The sequence below is a fragment of the Scardinius erythrophthalmus genome, assembly GCF_964197995.2.
Source record: "Scardinius erythrophthalmus genome assembly, chromosome: 6".
NCBI lineage: Eukaryota > Metazoa > Chordata > Actinopteri > Cypriniformes > Leuciscidae > Scardinius > Scardinius erythrophthalmus.
Genome location: NC_138226.1, coordinates 39,330,644 through 39,352,597, shown reverse-complemented (window position 1 = coordinate 39,352,597; position 21,954 = coordinate 39,330,644). Strand labels below are relative to the sequence as shown.

Here is a 21,954-nt window from a genome sequence, read left to right as displayed (position 1 = left end):
GGCCTAATACGCAATAAATAAATAAATAAATAAATAAATAAACAAACATGTTATAAAATATATAGTACAGGAGTGCAAATACAATTACATAAATTAAATAATATTATAAAAATTACTAAAAATGAAGTGCATGGTTGCCTTTTGATGCTGTATTCCTTTCGAAGTACGATGTGTACATGTTTTATGATTTAAACTAAAATAAAACCATTAGAAAAAAGCCGGATGTTTTTAATAACTTTTAATGATTAACAAATAAAACCAGGGGTGCATTAGAATAAACAATAAATAAATACAAATGAATACAAATAAAAATGTAAATAAAAACATTAAAATGTTCACAGATATTAACACATGTTAGAGCTTTATTTTTTCAAATTATATATTGTTGTATGTATTGTTGAACATGAAGGCTTCTTTAATTGATGTTTGCGAAATTTAGCTAATAGAAGTAGCAGCTTATATTATGGAAGATCCCGGATGTGTGCGGTTTTGATTGCGTCATAAAGAAGCGCCGCTGCTGGTGTTTTGTTGTTGTTCGACGAAAAACGCTAACTTCGGTTTTTAATAGCATCTTGGTCGTTAAGCTGGGGTTCAAACATGGGGAAATCTTTTGCTAATTTCATGTGCAAGAAAGATTTTCATCCTGCATCAAAATCCAACATAAAGAAGGTACCGTTAAGCGGGAGGTTTTCGCTAGCAAGCTAAGTTACTATTGCTCTGGAGTCAATCATTAGTTCAGATCTTCTGTTTATATATACAGTAGCCAACATTTGAAGTGGATCAACAAAGTTCATCAAAGTTGTTCAAAATTCATGTCTAACTTTGAAGAAAGGTTTTGATCCACTTCAAATCTTGACTAACTTACTGTATAGATCTCACGGCATGTTTGGTTGTTTATGAATATGCACAAGTATTTATTCACAAACACATGATATGTTTGTTAGTTTGCTCGGTTAATAATCATATAGAAAACAGAGTCTAGTGTCAGATGTTTCCAGAAGAAGACAGGCTCCTTAATTTGAAGGTTGAGAGACAAACTGGTGTATCTGAGGTGCTTAACTCTTCATCACTTTGGTTCTTCATCAGGTATGGATCGCAGAGCAGAAGTTAACCTTCGAGAAGAAGCAGCAGGAGGATCTGATGCAGGCCTACCTGAAGGAGCAGGACACGTACAACAACAGGTCAGAGAAGCCCAAACCAGCAGACAGGACTGGGTCTCAGTCTCTCGCGCTGCTGATGATGTTGTGGAAAGTGTCTGGCATTTACCTGGAAACTGAAATGGTCCTGTTGGATGTTTTATGTTCCAGACTGCTGATGGGAGACGATCGTGTGAAAAATGGCCTTAATTTTATGTATGAAGCGCCTCCTGGAGCATCTAAAGGTCAGAAACGTTTTCACCGGTTGTTGTCCAAAAAAAAAACTGTTGAATAAGTTATTAAAATAATGTAACCGATCATTCGCTTGCAAATCATTGCTAAACCTCAAGACATACAAGATTTGAATCCATCAAAATTGTTAGAAAATCAAAAAACTGAGAAAAATAAGTTCAAGTGTAAATAATCATTTGTTTTTTTATTCTTTCTATCATCACCGACTTCCTGCAGAGGAGGAAAAAGAGGTAAAGTTCATTTCCATGTTAAAGTTTGCGGGTGATAAACTTCCAGCTTCAGCTTGTGCTTCACGTGTCTTTTTGCTTTGAAATCTTTACTGATTTTATGTAAAGTAAACGTAAGAATAACTTTGATATTGTTAGTAATATTTCAAGATTTAGCCTACTTACAAGATTTACCATTTTCTGGACTGAAGCATACTTTATTTTATTTTTTAGAAAAATCATGCTAAAATCATGAAATGTATGTATCAAATATGATCTATCAGGCTTTTGAGGAAGGTTTATGTGTTCATCATTGTTTTGCATGGCATTATATGTTTTTAAACTACAGAGCTTTGATCATAAAACTAAGCATTTAAATATCATCTCACCAAGACACATTATTGGCAGATATAGAGTGACAACTGATATTTATTTGCATTTTATGTAAGTAATCTGCTATACTGGTATAAAGATCTCATTGATTTATATTACAAGCATCAGAATTTCATCTTACTTTTTGGCCATTATATATATATATATATATCAGCAGCAAATTGCATATTTCTGCTCAGTTTGTGCCTCTGGAGAAAATTGAAGTGTTTTGTCCTCCTGGAGGATGAGCTCCATACTCTCCTATATCAAGCCTGATGTAGAGCTGCACAAATAATTGTTAAAAGATCTCGATCTTGATTCAAAAACCCATGTGATCTCATTCCTAAATGACAACGATACGCCTGCATCTATTAAACCTTTGAATATGATCACAGCGAATATTCAGATCTGTTTTGGCGCTGCCGCTGATCCAAAGACAGCAGTCGTCATGTATAGATATGAAACGGATTAATTCAGATTATCACTGAAGTACTGGGATGAAAGTTTATACTTCATTTGTATGTCTACGGTAGGAAATGACCTTTTGGAAAGAACTTGGCGCTTCAGATAAATATTGTATCACTTACATCCTTACTCCAGTAGGTGGCGACAAGTGACTGTTAGAAATGTGTTTGAATCATTCATTCAAAAGATTTGTTCAAAAACATTGATTCATCCAGTAATTAAACAAGTGAAGTCTTGAGTGAGTCATTGAATCATTCACTCAAGCTAATTGAAAAAAAATGAAAAATTAAATATTTTTTCAAATAGACTGCAGCATTTAACATGATGTCAGAACCTCTAGTAAATTACGTTATTTTTTAATTGTTAATTGAGAACCGCGATCTCTATTTTAAACAAAAAATTGAGATTTTTTTTCAATTTATTCAGAATCGTGCAGCTCCAGCCTGATGTATCAAATATGACGCTCAACAACAAAGAAAACTCATTGATTTGTTTTCAGATTTTGTCTAAATGTTCAACAAATTGTTCTTGTTTATTATTTCATATGTCAGGCTTTAGGGGGTAAAGAAAGCTTATTCTAGTGGCATCTTCTAGTTTCAGCTCATGTCAACCTCACGTTTCTCATCTTTAGGGAGGAGAATCCGAGTACAAGTTTGAGTGGCAGAAAGTAGCTCCTCGTGAAAAGTAAGTTCACTAGCTGATAAGTGATGCTTGATCTCAAATTTGCACTTTTATGTATTTCTTACTCATATTTTACTCATCAGGTATGCAAAGGATGACATGAATATTCGAGATCAGCCTTTTGGCATTCAGGTGATGTTTAATTTTGTGTTATTCACCTTCATAAATGTAGATTACCAGGTATTGCTCATCCACAAATGTCTGAATGCAGTGAACGTGTGTGCACTGTGCTTGTTTTCTTGTTCTTGAATTGTTGTAGGTGCGTAATGTGCGCTGCATTAAGTGTCACAAATGGGGTCATGTGAACACGGATCGTGAGTGTCCCCTCTTCGGCCTGTCGGGGATCAATGCCAGCTCGATGCCCAGTGATGAAGCAGGTACTGATATTCCCTTATTGTCTGTATGATCAGGGCGAGAAAGGCGGTGACGATTCTCAGGGCACCCGCAATTTCAACTGAAGGATAGTTTCTTCATGCCCTGTGCTGAAAATCCAGATTTTAATGTTGTTTATGTGTCTAGTGGTGTTTTTAATACGCTTTAAGACAAACCATGTGTAAACTCATAAGTCGACAGCATTGCTGAGTATTTTCTCCTTAAAACTGCAGTGAACCAAAGACAGTCTCAAAAACACGCTTTGAAATCGCTGGCGTTTCTGACGTCACAAACTACCTTGTAACCAATCAGATCTGGGACTTTAAAATAGCTTGAATGTAACTCTACACCCTTCTTCATTTAGGATATGTGGATGAATATGCAAGGAATTCATGAATATGCAAATTAGCCCCTCCTCCACTCAATAACAGCAACTCGCATTACCTGATCAACTCGGTCAACTGTAGTAAATGCTACATAATACTGGTTTAATTCAGCCATACATGTTTGAAACTGATTCAGAAGAAGAGGAAGAGTGAATTACACAGACGTCTACAAATCGATGTATCAGAATGGTCATGTGTTTTATGTATCGCTCTCTACTATGTCGGACACATAACGGTATTGGTCACATGTTTGGCAACCTCAAACTGTGTTTTTGAGACTGTCTTTGGTTCACTGCAGTTTTAAGGAGAAAATACTCAGCAATGGTGTCGACTTATGAATTTACACCAGCTAATCATGGTGTTCAAGGTATAACCGGTCAGTGGCTACGTCCGAAAACATAAGAAATGACATCAGAAGTGGATAACATTGCTTAAAAACGTACATTTAAAACACAAACTGACCACCAACCCAACCACAACTTTCAGAAGCCATCTTTATTTTTTAGCTTTATGGTCACGGTCGGTCACAGGATTGTGGGATATCAGAGGCAGCCATGGATAGATCTATGCTGCCTTCAAGATCATTCAGATGAAGGAATCTCGGGAGACTGGAAGAGAAATCAACATCAAGTGCCTTGAGACTGCAGAAAGGTGGCTCTCCAGGAGCAGGGTTGGCTACCCCTGTCTTAAAGCATATTAAAAACACAAACACAAAGACATTCATTAAAAACTGCAGTGATTTTCACCACAGAGGTCTTTAATGCAGGTTTTCTCTACCTGTAGATGAGATACACTTTCAGAACTGTAGGTGGCGACAATGTCCAATAAAACACCAAGAATATCTGGAATACAAAGCTCCTATGGCTTCCCATTCACCTAAAGTTCTGAATACAGGTGTTTTTGAGCAGCTCACCTGAATTATAAATGCCATGTGACAAACAGCAGACAAACATGTCACACTTGAAGATTTCAGATTATCTTCTATAATCTAATAAAATATTTGTGACTATATGATATTAGTAAATGATTTTTACCAAACCTTGACCCCTTGTAATACTTGAAGCATGTGGCATTTGGTCCCAGAAATCTATATAGTGTAATCTATTTAATCTATATATCAATATAGGGATGGCTGTGGAAGCTTGTCTCCGCCCTAGAATAAAATAAAGAGGTCATTTTGACATTTTATCTCACAACTCTGACTTTATTTCTCACAATTGTGAGTTATAAAGTCCCAATTGTAAGAAATAAATTTTTCTAGGAATTGCGACTTTTTATCTCAGAATTCAGAGTGACTTTTTTAACTCGTAATTCTGGATTATTTCTCTTAATTGCGAGGAAAAAAATCTATAATTTGGTCACACTTTAGGGTCTAATTCTCATTATTAACTACAGCTTTTGCCTCAATAAACTCCCAATTACTGCTTAGTAATAGTTAGCTAGGTAGTTAAGTTTAATAAGCAACTAGTTAATAGTGAGAATTGGACCCTCAACTTAAGTTTTACCAACTTATTTTCTTCTGTGGAGCACAAAAGAAGATATTTAGAAGAACATTGGGAACAAAAAGTTGTTGAGCCTGTAGTATGAACAAAAAGTTTTGGAACAACATGAGAAAATGCTAATCTCAGAATGTTATCCCTGAACTGAGTAACCCCTAAACTTCGAGGTGGTAAAGGTGTGTGTGTGTGTGTGTGTGTGGTTTGTCTCCTGAGAGCTGGCAGGACTTCAGTAATATGCATGTTTCTGCAGAGCAGAGATCGATCTTAATCTCGTGTTGGTGGGAAATATTATTTGTTGTTTTGATTGGATGAAACCTCTGCTTCTGCAGAATAACACTGCACGCCTTACCCAGCTGGGAGACAAGAGAGTTGATTTGCTGCGTCTTTGTGTGTTAACAAAGCCCGTAGTGTGCATGGCTCCGAGGGGGGGAATGATCACACATTATTTGTTCTGAAAGAGTGATTTGTCCTAACAGGTCCGTCGATGCACCCCTCCGAGTTAATGGCAGAGATGCGAAACAGTGGGTTTGCGCTGAAGAAATGTGTCCTTGGGAGGGACGCCACCATGACTGATCCAGCACAGGTAATATCCCGGACCCTGGCCAAATATGACCCGTGATATCCATGTCTGGAGCTCAGCGTGTGATTGCAGAAAAACGTTCAGTTATTGAACGGGCGGCTCACAAGCCGTTCCCGCCGGTTGAACGGTTAGACTAGAACTGATGAGACCAACAACTACAATTACAAGAGAGTCGAGACATGTTGGATTTCACTCTGTGGTTCTGCACAAAAGTGCCTTTCTGATTGGCCTCTTGTGTATGTATGGTCAGTGTGTGTTGTGTTTGCTAATGTGTGTTGTTGTGCCTACAGGATTTTGTGGCCAGCGAGGAAGAAGACGACCCTGAGGTGGAGTTCCTGAAATCTCTGTCCACCAAACAGAAACAGAAATTACTCAGGTGTGATTCATTATTTATTACACACACACAACCGCCTATATTCATAATAATCGAATTGATCATAATTACTATTAATATAAATTGTTATAAATAACGAAGTTATTAATTTTAGTAATATTATCAATATTTAAATATTTTGTGCATCTAAGACATTAAGGATAATATCTGTCATTTGAATTCTTTATAAACTAGTTTAATTTCAAAGAATATAAAAGAATACGGGAAAAACTGAAATATTTTTGTAATGTAAAATAAACTGTTTTCTATGTGAATATATAGTAAAATGTAATTTATTCCTGTGATCAAAGCTGAATTTTCAGCATCATTACTCCAGTCTTCAGTGTCACATGATCCTTCTGAAATCATTCTAATATGCTGATTTGATGCTCAAGAAACATTTAGATTTTAGTGAAAACTGATACTTTTTTCAGGCTTTTTCGTCTAATAAAAAAGTTCAAAAGAACAGTATATATTTATCTTTTATAACATTATAAATGTCTTTTCTGCCACTTTTGGCTAATTTATTTGCTGAATAAAAGCATTAATAAAAGAAAGATAAACCTACTGACCCCACACTTTTGAATTATAATTATAACTCTCGTCCCCTTCTTCCTTTTAGAAAACTTGACCGTCTGGAAAAGAAAAAAGAGAAGAAGAAGAAGAGTAAAAAGGACAAAAAGAAGAGCAAAAAGAAGCAGAAAAAGAAGCCAGCCAAGAGTGAGAGTTCATCCAGCAGCTGCTCAGACAGCAGTGACAGCAGCAGCGACTCTGAGGAGGAGAAACACAAGAGCAAGAGCAAGAAGAAGAAGAGCAAGAGCAGGAGGGACTCGTCCAGTGACGGCAGCGGCTCTGAGAGAGAACACACACAGCCCAAACACAGTGAGAGAGGACAAGATAGACACAGGAGCAGGAGTAGAGAGAGGAGGAGGGAGAAAAGCAGGAGCCCTCAGCGATGGAGAGATGAGAAGGAGAGAGGTAAGGAGAGGGACAGGAACACGAGCAGGGAGAAAGGAGACCACGAGAAGGGCAAGAGGGAACGAGAGAGAAACTGTGATAGAAACGTCAAAAGGAGGAGTGCGAGTCGGGAACGAGGGAGGGGCTCGGGCAGGAGTGATAGCAGGGATGCAGAGAGGAAGAAATGAGTCGCTGGAAGTCTCACACCATCATCTTATCTCTCAGATTAAAGGATTCATTCAAAGGAAACTTCTTACATGATTGACTCGCCCTCTTGTTATTCCAAACTCTGACCATTTTTAAACACTTTAAAGCTGAATCGCTCCAGAATGACAAAGGATGCTATACACACATCTAGTTAAAGGTGTACGATACCTTTTGTGTGGGATTCAAGTCATTATTCTTGTAAATACTCCCCTTTGCTTGAAGTTTTGTTTGGTCTGCGGAGAGCCAATGACGCTTGAGAATATTTGGTATCAGGAGCTTTAGGGAAGGGAAGGATTTTTAGGAACTTTATAGACGTCACTGAACTTCTCTTGTACCGAAATACGATGTTTAAATAGAGATATATTTTTAATTTCCTTTTCTGTTCGAGTCATGAGAGTTTGGACTGACATGAGGGTTACTAAATGAGGACAGAATCTGAAATGTTTTGGGTAAATAGTTTCTCTGGGTGGCTTTCCCAATGGTTTTTCCATCGACTGGCACTCTGGCAGCTCTGGGAAGTTCTCCAGAAGAGGGCGCCATGAGAATGTAGAAACTGAACCTGTTATACACCAGGTCTTTCAGTGTTTTCAATACATTTGCTGTCCTCCTAGTTCAACACATGTTCTCTTTTCTTTAAGCATTTAGCCCTCCTCTAATGTAATGTCTGTTTGACTCCTTGAGATATATTCCACACATAATAACTTGAATGATTTATTTTGCGATCTTGTTCATTAAACTATGATTTATGTTTTTTGTGGCTCCTTCCTTACCTCATGTCAGTCTGTAAAGATGTCTGAAATACAGGTGTTATGAATGTGGTTTAAAACTCGACGCCAGTTACAACTCTACAACCTCATCCGTCTGAAAGAAGACTGAAATTAGTTGGTTAAATGGGATTTGTAGTTTTCCGCTAATTTCAGAGGTCTATTTTGGTAGTTGTGATTGTTATAAATTCAGGGTGACTTCTTTATTATTATAATTATTGTCTTTAGCTAAAATGAATGTTCAGCAACTCTCAAATTGGCGAAATCGAGCTGATATTTAAATATAACTGAGTACAACTATTCCTCATTTTAGAAGTGGTGGTGTTCAAAACTGAAAATACATTTGGTAATATGGCAATACTGGCAACGAAAATGTCAGAGCGCATGTATTTTATACACGTAAGACCAACATGATTTTTAAATACCTGAAATATGAGTGTGTTTCTCAACATAACAAATAACAAACCCTCACTTCAAGGCTGTCCATGAGGTAACAAAAAGTCGATTCAATTGCAATTCAATTATTTTGGGTTAGGCTAAAGGAATTTTAACACTGACTAGCCTACTTTAGTTTCTGCGTGTCACTGGAAAACATATTAATAACCCACTGAATGTGACAGTAAAACATTTGCATTGGTATATATAATTATTTATAACGATAAGCTTTTAATTTGTAAACATGATATGCGCTTGATGCACATTTTCTGACCAAAAGGGAGATGAAAGAGTGGTATCGCTCCGGCAGCGCGGGAAAATCACATCGTCACGGCTGAGTTTCCCGCGCTGCGGCCGGAGCGGCGCTGCTCTTTGATCACTCTTTTATTACCGCGCGCAAACAAAGCTGACTTTTGCCTCGCGCCCAGTCAGAGGGCATTCCAGAAAAACGCGAACAAAAGGCCGTGAGTGACAGCGCTACTGTCCGCAACCCCAGGCGCATCATTCGCCTCCAAAAGACTGAAAAGCACTTAGATCTTGTCCATATAAGCTCCCGTTTGTAAACCTTAATAGAACCATATAATTGTAAAGCGTGCTCGTGAATGCCTTCACGCCCAAATAGCACTCATTTCCGTAACACAAATTTTGAATTGTGTGCAATAAAATCGTTGCATCCTACATTAACTTTTAAAAGACTGCGAATTGTGTTCTGCACACCTGCAAGTCTATTTGGAGAAAACAATGCCTAGCTTATACGGAAATTGCGTTTTGGGGTATTTGTCTATTTTTAAACCCATTTGACCACTACATTTTACAGTTTAATGATTTATAAACTGTGCATATGTTTTTATTCGTTATTTGCAAAATGTTATCAGTTTTTCACGAGGTCGTTAAATGATAATGGACCATTTTCTATTTGTGTATTTTTTATTTATTTTATTTTTTTATTCCTGAATAGGCTGCAGCCACCAGCACACAAAAGGAAATGAAAATAATTTTAGTCTATTGCCTTCTGGTCAATTTACCTTGTAGCACAGAAAGCTAACGAGTTCCCAGGCAGGGCTCGAGCTGTAATTATTCCGCCGGGTTTTGTGGGATCGGACGCTGCACTGGATAAACACAAAGAAGTCCGAGAGCATCCTTGAACCTTTTCAGTACAGGGCCACTGATATTCAAATAACAGCCAGGGACCATTTGACTGCGAGAGCATTTTAAATTCAGCATTTGCATAAGGCCTCTCCCAATTTCCCCCTTTCAAAAGTGGCACCCAGAAAAGGCAAGAAAAAAGAAAGAATGGAAAAAAAAAACTGTTCCCATAACACCAAATCAAGAGTAGCGTTTTATAAAAGCTAAACGATGCTTTATGCCTTCAGCCCTCTCTTCGATGGACATTTTCCGTTTGACATGCAAATTTAAGCAGTTAATTTGAGCAATTCAAATAAATATTCAGAGGCCCTTTGTCACTGAATCCCCTCGGAAAATGTGCGATAAAGAGCTGCTGAACAAATGATGTCTCGGAGAGTAATTAGATATTTGATAAGACACGAATCCCTAATCGCCAATACAAGACACATGGGGCTGCGATGTGCTCCAAGTCATAATTAATACTATTTAACAAGATATTCATTTGGACAAAAATGCCTTTCTGGGGAATTAACTATTGATTTATCCCAGTGGGACAAAAAAAAAAACGAGTCTACATTAGCCTACCGATATTTATTTTCCTCTCCAAAAAAAAAAAAAAAAAAAAAAAAAATGTAAATATATATTCGTAATTATTATGCGCAGATTCAATTTAGACTAGCGAAGCCACATTTGCATTCAAATAATTTTGCATCAGACAACCCAAGCTTTAGATTTTAAATCCCTTTAATTACAAAATGAAAGCCTTATAAGCGTGACTTTATACAATTAAACATTTATATATTTTGAGCAAGGTAAAGGAAAGGTTAAATGAATTTTAAATAGCTGTGTAACATACATACTTGACATCCACAAAGTGCGTCGAAAGGAAAGAAAAAATTCCCTGAATTTCAGGATCCACCACAAAACAATCATAACATTTACAGGAGGAAAAAAAATAACATGTTATTTTTTGTGGATATATGTACACATTTAGCTCAACCGGCAGCCGTGGTTATTTTAGTTCCCTCTTTTTGCCCAACACTGACTCCACAACAAATGTCCACCGTTAAAACACTGAGGCTTGAAGACTCTATCAAGCTGAAGCGTTCGTCTGTGCGCAGCAGAAACAGCCAGTGTTCATTTGCTCTTTCCAATGCAAGTCTCGCTCGTTTTTCTAAGAAATGGAGAGTCAGTCGCATACTCCAGTCCAGACCCGTTTCCTTTTCTCGAGGAAAATGCGTTCAGTAAGTCGCGCTCAGGACTCGTGGTGCGGAGACTGGTCTTTGACCGTGACCCGCGGGTTTACCCCGTCTAAAATCAGTTCTGGAGACTCAGACCTGGGGGTCTCCAGGTTGCTGGTGTCGGTGTCGCTGTCGCTGCCCTTTTTGCCTCCGCCTCCAGCGGTGTGTGTTTTGATGTGTTTGCTCAAGTGGTCGCTCCTCATGAAGCGCTTGTTGCACACCGGGCACGCAAACCGCTTCTCCCCCGTGTGAGTGCGCAGGTGCCTCTGGAGCTCGTCGGACCTGGTGAACCGTTTCCCACAAAAGAGCCAGTTGCACACAAACGGCCTCTCGCCGGTGTGCCACCTCAGATGCGCTTTGAGGTGAGACGTTTTCCCGTAGACTTTCCCGCAGCCCGGGATGTGACAGCTATGAAGTCCTTTCCTCCGCAGGCTGGCGCCCACAGGCCCGAGCCGCTCCGCCTCCTGGCAGTTCGGGCAGTCGCATGTGGCCCGTCCGGAGTATCTCCGCGAGGACCGGGACGAGGTCCCTATCCCCGAGCTGGCGCCGGATATCATCGCGTTAGTGGCCGACGCGTCCGTGTAAGTGGGGATCACAGTTTTGAACCCCTCCTGGGTCAACAGGTGTTGGCTGGTCGACAGGAGGTGGGACGCGGTGGGGCTGATGCCAGTGGAGCTGAACGCGGAGTGCGTGAGGCTCGAGAAGTCCGGATTGTAGCCGCTTAGTTGGGAGTGAATCGCTTGTGGGGTTCCGGAGTGCAGCGAACTTTGCAAAGTGCCGGCCGGGTTTTGAACCTCGAGCCACGAGCCCGGGTTCGTGTGCACGTCCCACCACGTGGACGCCCCGTTGGCCACCTCGCCTGAGATAGTGGAGTGAAACCCGGACTTGTACCATGATTCATACGGGTGCGCCATGCCGACCCGCGGGTAAAGAGTCTCTGCTGAGGAGTGAACTTTGGAAATGAAGGCGGACTGTCCCGAGTCCTGCGAGGAAACGCTCGCCGTGTTGGAGAACAAGCTGCTGTATTCTGCGGAGAAGGCGGAGGAGGTTGGCGAGGTCGAGGCCAGGCAGAAAGCGCTGTTGCCGGTGCCGGTGCTGCTCGTTAGTCCGGAGCTGCTTCGGCTCGTGGCGACGGTGAATCCGGGCAGGCTGGAGCCCAAGTTGCAGCTCGACGAGGATCTTTTCCAGGGATGAAATCCGCCTTTGGAGAACGCGCTGGAGTCGGGGAGAGTCGTGAGGGGACTGGTGTTGCCAATTTTGTTGCAGGTTGCAGCCAGCATCGCTAAAGGGGTAGTTCCAAACCTCGGCTCTTCCTGTTTGGATGAAAAGTTGATGCTCTTTACTAGACTGTACAACATAGTCGGGGTGTTTTGAAAGGCAAACAAGTCTAAACCATTCGCAAGAATACACCCAAAACGTGAAAATTAGCTGCTTCGCTTGGGAATATTTCCTACAAGTTTTCAAATAAGTTGTCACGTTTTAAAAAGGCCATTAAAAATAATTTCACGTTTAAATGATTGCAGTATTGTTATTTTTATTTAAAAAATAAGCAATGCACTCCTACAAATTGCATTGTTTGCCTATTATTATTTTTCCCCCTGAAAATTCTTTGGCTGAACAGGGTTTTCGAGTTTTCAACTGTTTCATTTTCGCCTCTTCAAATCAGCGCGTTGATTTTCAGCTTTCTTTAAAGCACTAGTACTAATAAATCTAGACAATTAAAAAAAAATGTTTTGAAATGTATAAAGGTTTTGGCATCGTTATTTTTTTTTAGAATGCAAATAAAAGTCATTGAAAAGTTTAAAGGCAAGCAAGCTACAATGAAATGTCAATAGCAATGGTGAAACTAACCACAAAAAATGCATCGAATTAAAATACATGTCAATGTTTACTTACCCCAAGTATAGACGTAGCCATATCCAGGGCCTTTCCTAGACAGCTAGTTGAAGAGAACAATGAGTGAGTGTTCCAGTGTGACTGAGGGACAGCGCGCTGAAGCTTTACTCTCTCTACTCGAGTTGTATAGTGAGCGCGTGCTTTGAAGTACAGCTGGCTGCGATACTCAGCCAATCTTAGCGCGCGACGAGTCGCGTCCGACCAATGAGCGACGCGACCATGACAGAAATACTAAAGCTGCACGTCAATCAATGACTGGGGTACTGGTCCCACTGTCAAGTAATAAGCCATCAGCTATTTTTCATCATTTTTTATATATATATAACTATGGCCATCAAGGCGTAGTATCTGCACAGACTTTAGCGCTCGGCTCATATTGGTATTTAATAGGCATCCTCCGATGGTAAGTGTATCATCTTGATTTTATGCATGATATCTGTTTCGTGTGTTGATGTGCAAACGGATATCCTTAAAATTCACACGCGTTTTACAACCGTTCGCAGCTTCCATGTGTGATTTTAGTGATGTGTTTATTTTGTAGGTCGTTTTATTGTGATTTAATGTACGGATTAAAGGCATGACGATATTTCTGGTTAGCGTTATTTATACGGTGACATTACGCTGCATGTTTTGAGTGGATGCGAAGTCATAAGTAGGATATTATGCAATGTCAGTGTCAGTTTATTTTTCTTTCTTTTATTTTTTTAATTTAACAATTGTTGGTTATGCTGTAAACTTAGCCTACTGATGATTCCAAATATTAAAAATATTTCGAACTTTCTTATTAGAACCAGTCACTGAAATGCAAGAATACATAGATGAAGAGGACGGAGGGGCACCACTGATCTCACAACAGGTGTGTTAGACTTTTATTGTGTGTGTGTGTGTGTGTGTGTGTGTGTGTGTGTGTGTGTGTGTGTGTGTGTGTGAGAGAGAGAGAGAGAGAGAGAGAGGGATGGATATGGGGGCGCAGGTTAGAGTTTGCGTGTGCGCGCGCTCACCCTCGCGCTTCCTTTGAATACCTTCAGCGAGCACATGACTCAAAAACCTCAAAAATCGTTAAAAAAGTGGACTCATTTTTTATTTAATTTTTTTATTTACTTAAAATAGAAATGCTCAATGCAAAGTTCGAGCGTTAAATGACAGCCTAAATAGCCTATAACTTTTAATATAACATGTAATATCTTTTGGATAAAAAAAAAAAAAAAAAAAAACAGATATTCAAAAATTAATAGTTTTTGATTATCCCCCCAAAATTCTCTCACCCCCTCAAAATTCTTTTTTAATATATAAAGATCAATGCATTATAGCAGCGTGTTGCGCTGCTTGTTAAAACATTTAAGGGTAATGACATAATGTAACAATGGCCTGCTTTGGAGTGAATCGCCTCCTTTTAAAAGTTAAAGCAATTTTCTTGAGAATGGCCCCGCCGAAACGCTGTGCATTACAGTATTCAAAATGACCAAATAATGCTCCATTATAGCGGCTGAACGCTGCGAGTCAGGCTGGATGCAATTTACTCCAAAGCGCTTCGCTTTAAATTCCCTCCTATGGAGAGAGCTAGGGAATATAAAACAATTTATTCAAATCCAAGTGGTGGAGTCTCGAAAATCGCTTGATTTCCGCAATCACTGCAAATTGACGGAGGAACAATTAACACTATTAAACGTCTGTTCAGCATAAACAAATTGGCCTGAGGCGCAGAGAGAGGTTTAGGTTACAGATTTAGATGTGTATGTACGCACTGCTGCTGAAAATGAAATAAAAATTGCTGCGTCGAAGCTTTACACTGATGTAACAGTTCGGGCGAAATATGAGACGCGGATGAAAACAGATAATTACTACTCGCAATTAATATACATTCACTTTGAGGAGTTTCTATTAATTGAGGATTGATTACCCCTGACAGCTGTTAAATAGGCCAAGAGTATAAAGACGCATTTTATAATGAAGAGAGGACGGAAATAAACATCAATATTTAAAATTAAAATAGCGTTTTGTTATTTGCTGAACCCACATTTATTTTTTAGAAAAAAAAAATGAACAAATTATGAGATGTAAGTTAAACCACTCTACAGGCCGATCTAATGCATGATATTATAAGGCTATATTTTTAACTAACCGGACTTATTTGAATTTAAAAACACAGTCCGGCTTGTGCCTTGCGAGCCCTTTTCTGTGGTAATTAGGAGCCTATTACAAGTCATTAGATTGATCAATGTACCTTAAACAATGTGAGTGATTTATTTGGTAAGAACAAAACGCCGTGCATCTATTGTCTTGAGACTGAGTGACGATATGCATCCATCAAAGCGTTAAACAACACAAGATGAATGATTAATCCGGACCTATTCATTAGAAGGGTCTGGCCCGCTCCAAAACCCCTGTATTGGTACAGAGAGAGAGAGAGAGAGAGAGAGAGAGAGAGAGAGAGGGCTTTTCACAGGAGAGATTTTTTTGTCGGTTGCCGCTGGGATTAATTTGTCCCCACCCTTAAGAGAAAAAGCGCATTTGTGGATAATTAACTAATCTGGCTCATTTTAAATCCCTCTCTACTACAGGTCCTTCACTTGATCACCCCAAACAGGCTGGGTTCCCCCCCTCGAACAATTCAAAGAGAGTCAAAACAAATATTAACTCACATATCAGTTGCTTTTTGCAAATACAGCGTCATTGCTCGAGGTCACCATGTCCTGTGTTTCACTTCATGATTTTGACAGTCAAACACACGCTTGTAATGTCCGTTGACAGGCTCAAGCATGTTTAATGAGCTCACCGTGGTTATAAGGAATAAGTCTTCATCTAACGCGCGCGCAACAGCAGCATAACTGGGTTATGTTTTAATAAACCCGTAAGGGCACGGGGGTTTGTGGGATTGCTGGCGCAAAACAAAGCGCAGTGAGCAGAGAATTATTTGTGCTTTTCCATTTTTCCATAACAGTTTCTACTCAATTATTATAATTTTTTTGTTGTTAGATTTGGAAGCAGGGAAGACATATGGAATAAGGAAATGAGATAGTGGGGGGTTTTATTTCAATTTGCAAATGTATTCAGCCTAGCCTAATAAATTCGCTAATTCATATCACACATAAATGCCTTTATATTGCTATTGGATATTGTTTTTACGCAGACGTGGAAGCGCAGGTCGCCGCGTAATGTGGCAACATTCAGTTACAAGTAAACCCGCAATTCACCTGAAAGTCCAATTTTACGACATGACAGCTTTGAATATAGTTTCGGAAACTGCGCAATTAAACCAATAAAAAAAGTCGCGAATTAAACACTTGTCAAATCGTTCATAACAGCTTTAGTTGATGTCCAGTGTCAGGTGCATTTTACGGGCCCGCAGTTCTCTCTCTCTCTCTCTCTCTCTCTCTCTCTCTCTCTCTCTCTCTCTCTCTCTCTCTCTCTCTCTCTGCATCATCCAGCGTTATTTCATCTTAGAAACAGGAGGAATAGATCATTAGGGTTACAGCCTTTTGTGACCATTCCAGTATGCAAACATGCCGCTCTTACCCGTGCACATTATGATTTGATTATTCCCAGTGTTTTGCTGGTATAGACAAGAGCCAGTGGTTGATCTGTGTGCGAGCAGGTCATGGCGAGTGATGTCGTGTTTGTGCTTAAGTGGCCGGTGAATGTTATCTGCTATTCTCCGCGTGTCACAATAGAGCAACAGTGACACTGCGCACATTAATGCATGACTACTTCGAAATTTGCATGTGTATGTCATGTGCTCTCTCTCTCTCTCTCTCTCTCTCTCTCTCTCTAGGCGTTTGTTAACGTTTCCTATTGTTCCGTCTTGGAATATTTAAAATTATCATGCAATTTTCTCCACGTGATTTTATTTCAGTATTTATAAATTCGATTACATTATCATTATTTCTTTGAAAAATCTTAATTCTTACAAATAAATAAAATTAAAGGTTTTTTTTTTTTGGTTTGTTCAAGTGTTACATTGGTATTTTTATTACAGGAAAAGAAAACACACATGGTTATTGTTTAAGCCTCTTTAAGCATGTTTAGGTCGTGTTTCTCAGACGCAAATGTGTGTGTCATTGCACACTCATTCCCTGTCATGTTTGTGGCGCGCGCAGGATCCAGCTCAGATAAACACTCGCGCCAACAGGTGCTTAGTGAAAAATCCCTCGATTCACGTCGATCCACGGCTCAAACTCTACACGACGAGGCTCTCGTGTGTAATTTGTGGCTCAGAGGGATGGTGTGTGTGTGTGAGGAAGCTCTGGTCCACCACTGCTCATCTCTGCTGTGACCGTGTGACTGACGGCTCTGTCCAATTGCGTTTGGACTCGTCGGAGATCTCATGATGCGCGCGACTAATCACACCAATAGAAAGAAAGAAGCTGATTATATTAAATAGATTTAACGTAGCTGTTTACAGAAACGGTATTAAAATAACTACATGGCACTATCATGATGGGCTACTATAAAGCCAGTAGCCTACAATTGAAATACCATGCATGAAGATGGCAGTGAAGCATGCTGTCGCTATATCACAGTGACATGGTATTACCATTAAGTAGTAAAAACATGGTCAAACTATATATATATATATATTTGTTTTTCTTTGAGGTTACTTTCAAAGTACCATTTCAATTATGTAAATTGTATTCATTCAGTATCATAGTATTTCCACCTGAAACAATGAACCATGGTCCAACTATAGTATTTCATTTACAAGTGCATCTCTCTCTCTCTCTCTCTCTCTCTCTCTCTCTCTCTCTCTCTCTCTCTCTCTCTCTCTCTCTCTCTACATATACACATACATCATAACATACTTTATAGATCAAGAGCCAAATTAAGTATACTTTTTGTGTGTGTGTGTGTGTGTGTGTGTGTGTGTGTGTGTCCTGGTAAACTCTACATTATAGGGACAAAATGTCCCCACAAAGATGGCAATATCTGAAATCCCTGTGGGACATTTTTTGGTCTATGTGAGGAAAACAGCTTATAAATCAGATGTTTTGTGAAAATGTAAAAATGCAGAAAGTTTTGTGGGCAGGTTTATGGGTAGGGTTAGTGTGTGTGTGTGTGTGTGTGTGTGTGTGTGTGTGTGTGTGTGTGTGTGTGTGTGTGTGTGTGTGTGTGTGTGTGTGTGTGTGTGTGTAATGGGTAGGTTTAGGGGTCGGGTTAGTATGTGTGTGTGTGTGTGTGTGTGTGTGTGTGTGTGTGTGTGTGTGTGTGTGTGTGTGTGTGTGTGTGTGTGTGTGTGTGTGTGTGAGATGGGTAGGTTTAGGGATCGGTTTCTGTGTGTGTGTGTGTGTGTGTGTGTGTGTGTGTGTGTGTGTGTGTGTGTGTGTGTGTGTGTGTGTGTGTGTGTGTGTGTGTGTGTGTGTGATGGGTAGGTTTAGGGGTCGGTTGTGTGTGTGTGTGTGTGTGTGTGTGTGTGTGTGTGTGTGTGTGTGTGTGTGTGTGTGTGTGTGTGTGTGTGTGTGTGTGTGTGTGTGTGTGTGTGTGTGTGTGTGTGTGTGTGTGTGTGTGTGTGTGTGTGTGTGTGTGTGATGGGTAGGTTTAGGGGTCGGGTTAGTGTGTGTGTGTGTGTGTGTGTGTGTGTGTGTGTGTGTGTGATGGGCAGGTTTAGAGGTACGGTTAGTGTAAGGAGAGAGAACATACAGTTTGTACAGTATAAAAATCATTATGTCTATGGAAAGTCCGCATAAAACATGAAAACAACGTGTGTGTGTGTGTGTGTACACTGACAGACTGTATGTTGTTATGACAGAGGACATGGCCATCAGAAATAATTTCATCTTGAGCAAGTCCAAGCAGATTTGATGGCCCTTCCAGTGTTTTATTCATCTGTTTACCGAGAGGTTTCTTCTGTACTTTAGAGGTCACTCTTAAAGTGCCCTTGAATTATTTTCTGCCGTCAGATTGGGAGTGTTATTCCGGGCAGTGAAAGACCTCGCTCGATCCCTGTATGTCATCAATCTAAAGCAATTTCAGCCCTATTGGTTCTTGAGTCGTTGTCATTCCCAGCAGCAGGTGAGGCGAGGCACTGGTCCCAGAGCCAAGGACTCTTCATCCCACTCAACATGGGGCCGCTGAAACAGTTTACCCCTGAATCCCAAATCCAACAGATCTATTATGGGATTAAAGGCCTTGTTATCAGGCTTTGTGCTGGAATAATAGCAGAGTATCTTTTAAATTCAGATCATCCAATATATATGATTTTTCCTTTGGAAATGAGACGATGTGAGCGTGTTCTTTAATGTTTAGACGGGTCTGATCGAGTCAGACCCGTGATGTATGTGTGTGTGTGTGTGTGTGTCTGTCTATTTTCAGGAAGTCAGCTCGACACAACCGCGCGCAGCATCTCAAGGCTTCCTCTTCCACATCACTGAGCCAGATAAAAACACTGAATTCAGGCACCGCCGACGCTGCCGTTTGCCCTCGCAACACACACACACACACACACACACACACACACACACACACACACACACACACACATACACACACATACAAACACACACACACACCTGCCAGGTATGGGGTTCGTCTGTCTCACACTGTGTGTCTGTCTGTCTGTCTGCTGAAAGCTTTCTTTCTGCACCAGACACAGTCAATTAAGGTGCAAGAATGAATATATATATAAAAGATATGATGTGTGTGTGTGTGTGTGTGTGTGTGTGTGTGTGTGTGTGTGTGTGTGTGTGTGTACACACATATTGTATGTATATTCATACACACGCACACATATATATTACACACATATATTATAGAAACACAAACTTTTATGTTAGATTAATCGTGAAAAGAAGAAAAAAGAAAAGAAAAAGGATTAATCGAAGTTATTTTGTTATATTGATGACCTCATTTTATGTGCCACCATTGCGTTTCTTTCATATATATATATATATTGTATTTAATGCAATGGCATTCACATTTAAATGCCTTAAATGTCCAATTTTTATTTCTTTATTTCCCCGGACTCAGCAGTGGTTGATATTGTGATCCAGATTCTTGTCTTAGTTTGCTCTAATGGTTTTGCTGTCGGGGTGTGTAGGATGTATATAATGTATGGCTTTTTTTCTGTCAAGGAGGTGTGTGTGGTATGTAAAGGCTTCCTGTCACGCACTAGTTTTATGTTGGGCATTGAGTCATGAGCGCTAGCGTCTGTCTGGCCAGGTCGGGACGGGACCGCACCTGTTTCTTCTCACACACGTTTATCTCAGCAGCCATGAGCAATGCAATGACTTTGTCATGGTAATTACTCAATCGCAGCGGTGTGCAGAAATACATCCACAAAAGAGCACACACACGCTGGCTTAACATGTTGCTTAACACAAAATCACAAGGGCTGGCATGATTCAGAGAGTGTAGTTTTGGTCAGAAAGATGTTTGCACCATGACAGAGACAGATTAAACAGATTAAACACATAGAGCAAACTTTCTTCTGCTAGCCATAAAGTATTTCAGTCAAGCTATTTGTGTTCTTTAGTTAGCTACAAGACAAGCTACTAACAAAAAGTAATTGAAGGTAAAAGTAAAGGAACTATCAAATGACTTTATTGTCACTTTTGATCAACTTAATGTATACTTTTTTTTTAATTATTATTCTTGACCCCAACATTTTGATAGCTATGTTTAGTTAGCTATACTCCCTTTAAAAACGTATAGTTAAAAATGAAAAAAATAAGTGATGTCGGCTGAGCAGTAAAATGTTTGGGAAACTATTTCCCATACGGGATCAGAAGTTCTAAAACTCTTACGTTTTTGTATGAATCACTTCGTACGATTTTATACGAAATCGCCACCTCGAACAATAGTTGCGTTTTCTCGTGAGATCGAGTTCAAATTTCTATGTCGTCTTTCTCAGAGACGTCTATGTGATGTGTGTTTTCATCTGAAAGATGTATTTTTTAGAGCGTTTGCTGCGATACGTCTCTAAGACGTTTCCTGTCAGATGTTATATAGACATTTAGAAGATGTCTCAAAGACGTTCATGATTTAGACTGCATGTAAAACGACTTTTTAAAAAAAAAATTTCTAAAGATGCATTCTAAATATGTTTATGAGATGTTTGTACACAACAGATGTTTTGGAGATGTACATGGTTAAAGACACGGACTAAAAGCCACCAAACTTCAATTTGAGTTTAATATGATCCTGAATGCTAGTCAGAGAGCTGGTCACTAACAACAGCATAATAAATAGAGCATTCCCATGAAGATTCCCAGACTGAAACCATCTCTCCAAAAAGATCAATATCTTTGAAAGGCAACCCTCAATGTTTAAATGCTGAACATGAAAACCGTGTTGTTTAACTGCCAATAATGAAATCCAAGAGGAGAATTCAGCCCGGCTTGGCTTTGATATGCTCTTAACTGCATTTCTTTATCTTCATTAAGAGGCTGACATTCACAACAGCTTAAAGACAAACTGTTTGTCTCTGCCTTATTATAGCGACTAACTACAAACTGTCATCTGGCGTCGTCGGAGCGGTCCACACTCAATGCTTATCACATGTCATCTCTGCGTGGCAGCACAGAAATTACGCTCCTCTCATGTTTCTTTTGTGCTCTCGACATCGTCTTTGTCTTACACAATTAAGGTGTTACACGGTAGAATAATTTAAATTGCCGGCACTAAAATGGAGACGGAGGCTCTTTTTAAAAATAGCAGAATTTGTTTACTGATTGTATGCAGCTATTGACTTTCCCATTACAGGAGAAGAGCTCAGATTAGTGGATGTGGCGTTTGCCGTGAGAGAGAGAGGCGGATGGGGACAGGGTTACAATACCGAGCATTTATCCTTATTGTTGAGTGGATCTCTTCGCTCGCCATTACCGCTGGACACGGGAATAGAGGTGTCATGGCCTTTTTTTCCTGATAGATGCTCAACAGCTCTTGTGAGATGAGACAGCCTTACCTTTGGAAGCTCTCTGGCTCATGTCGCGTGTGAGCTTTTCATATTTGACATGGCCAATGCACAGTTTCTCGTGTTTGCCTCAGACTGCAGGTGAAAACTATTATTCCGGAG

General features: G+C 39.8%; 2 protein-coding genes across 3 annotated transcripts; one reads left to right on the top strand and one right to left on the bottom strand.

Annotated features, from left to right (window-relative positions):
* Nucleotides 1-442: 442 nt before the first annotated feature.
* On the top strand, nt 443-8,237 carry cirsr (corepressor of RBPJ and splicing regulator). 2 transcript variants are annotated; one of them, XM_081367638.1, is made up of 10 exons: nt 476-669; nt 1,087-1,181; nt 1,308-1,381; nt 1,605-1,618; nt 3,063-3,115; nt 3,196-3,244; nt 3,372-3,489; nt 5,846-5,952; nt 6,240-6,325; nt 6,945-8,237. In XM_081367638.1, exons 1-10 carry the CDS (start codon nt 598-600, stop codon nt 7,465-7,467), a joined length of 1,191 nt encoding a protein of 396 aa, XP_081223764.1. In that variant the 5' UTR covers nt 476-597; the 3' UTR covers nt 7,468-8,237. The 2 variants fall into 2 exon arrangements, with proteins under 2 accessions (XP_081223765.1, XP_081223764.1); XM_081367639.1 differs by lacking the exon at nt 1,605-1,618 and having other exon boundaries at nt 443-669; nt 1,308-1,390.
* Nucleotides 8,238-10,539: 2,302 nt separating this feature from the next.
* On the bottom strand, nt 10,540-13,060 carry sp9 (sp9 transcription factor). Its single transcript, XM_081367637.1, has 2 exons — nt 12,948-13,060; nt 10,540-12,364 (listed from the first exon to the last, which is right to left on the bottom strand). The coding sequence occupies exons 1-2, from the start codon at nt 12,966-12,968 to the stop codon at nt 11,066-11,068; spliced, it is 1,320 nt and encodes a 439-aa protein (XP_081223763.1). The 5' UTR covers nt 12,969-13,060; the 3' UTR covers nt 10,540-11,065.
* Between the last annotated feature and the right edge of the window lie 8,894 nt (nt 13,061-21,954).

Excerpts from the sequence above, each read along its gene's own strand:
- cirsr (XM_081367638.1), top strand. The coding sequence starts at position 598 with ATGGGGAAATCTTTTGCTAATTTCATGTGCAAGAAAGATTTTCATCCT. Across the intron at positions 1,182-1,307 it reads CAGGACACGTACAACAACAG|ACTGCTGATGGGAGACGATC; the intron begins GTCAGAGAAGCC and ends TTTATGTTCCAG. Across the intron at positions 3,490-5,845 it reads GATGCCCAGTGATGAAGCAG|GTCCGTCGATGCACCCCTCC; the intron begins GTACTGATATTC and ends TTGTCCTAACAG.
- sp9 (XM_081367637.1), bottom strand. The coding sequence starts at position 12,968 with ATGGCTACGTCTATACTTGGG. Across the intron at positions 12,365-12,947 it reads TGGCTACGTCTATACTTGGG|GAAGAGCCGAGGTTTGGAAC; the intron begins GTAAGTAAACAT and ends TCATCCAAACAG.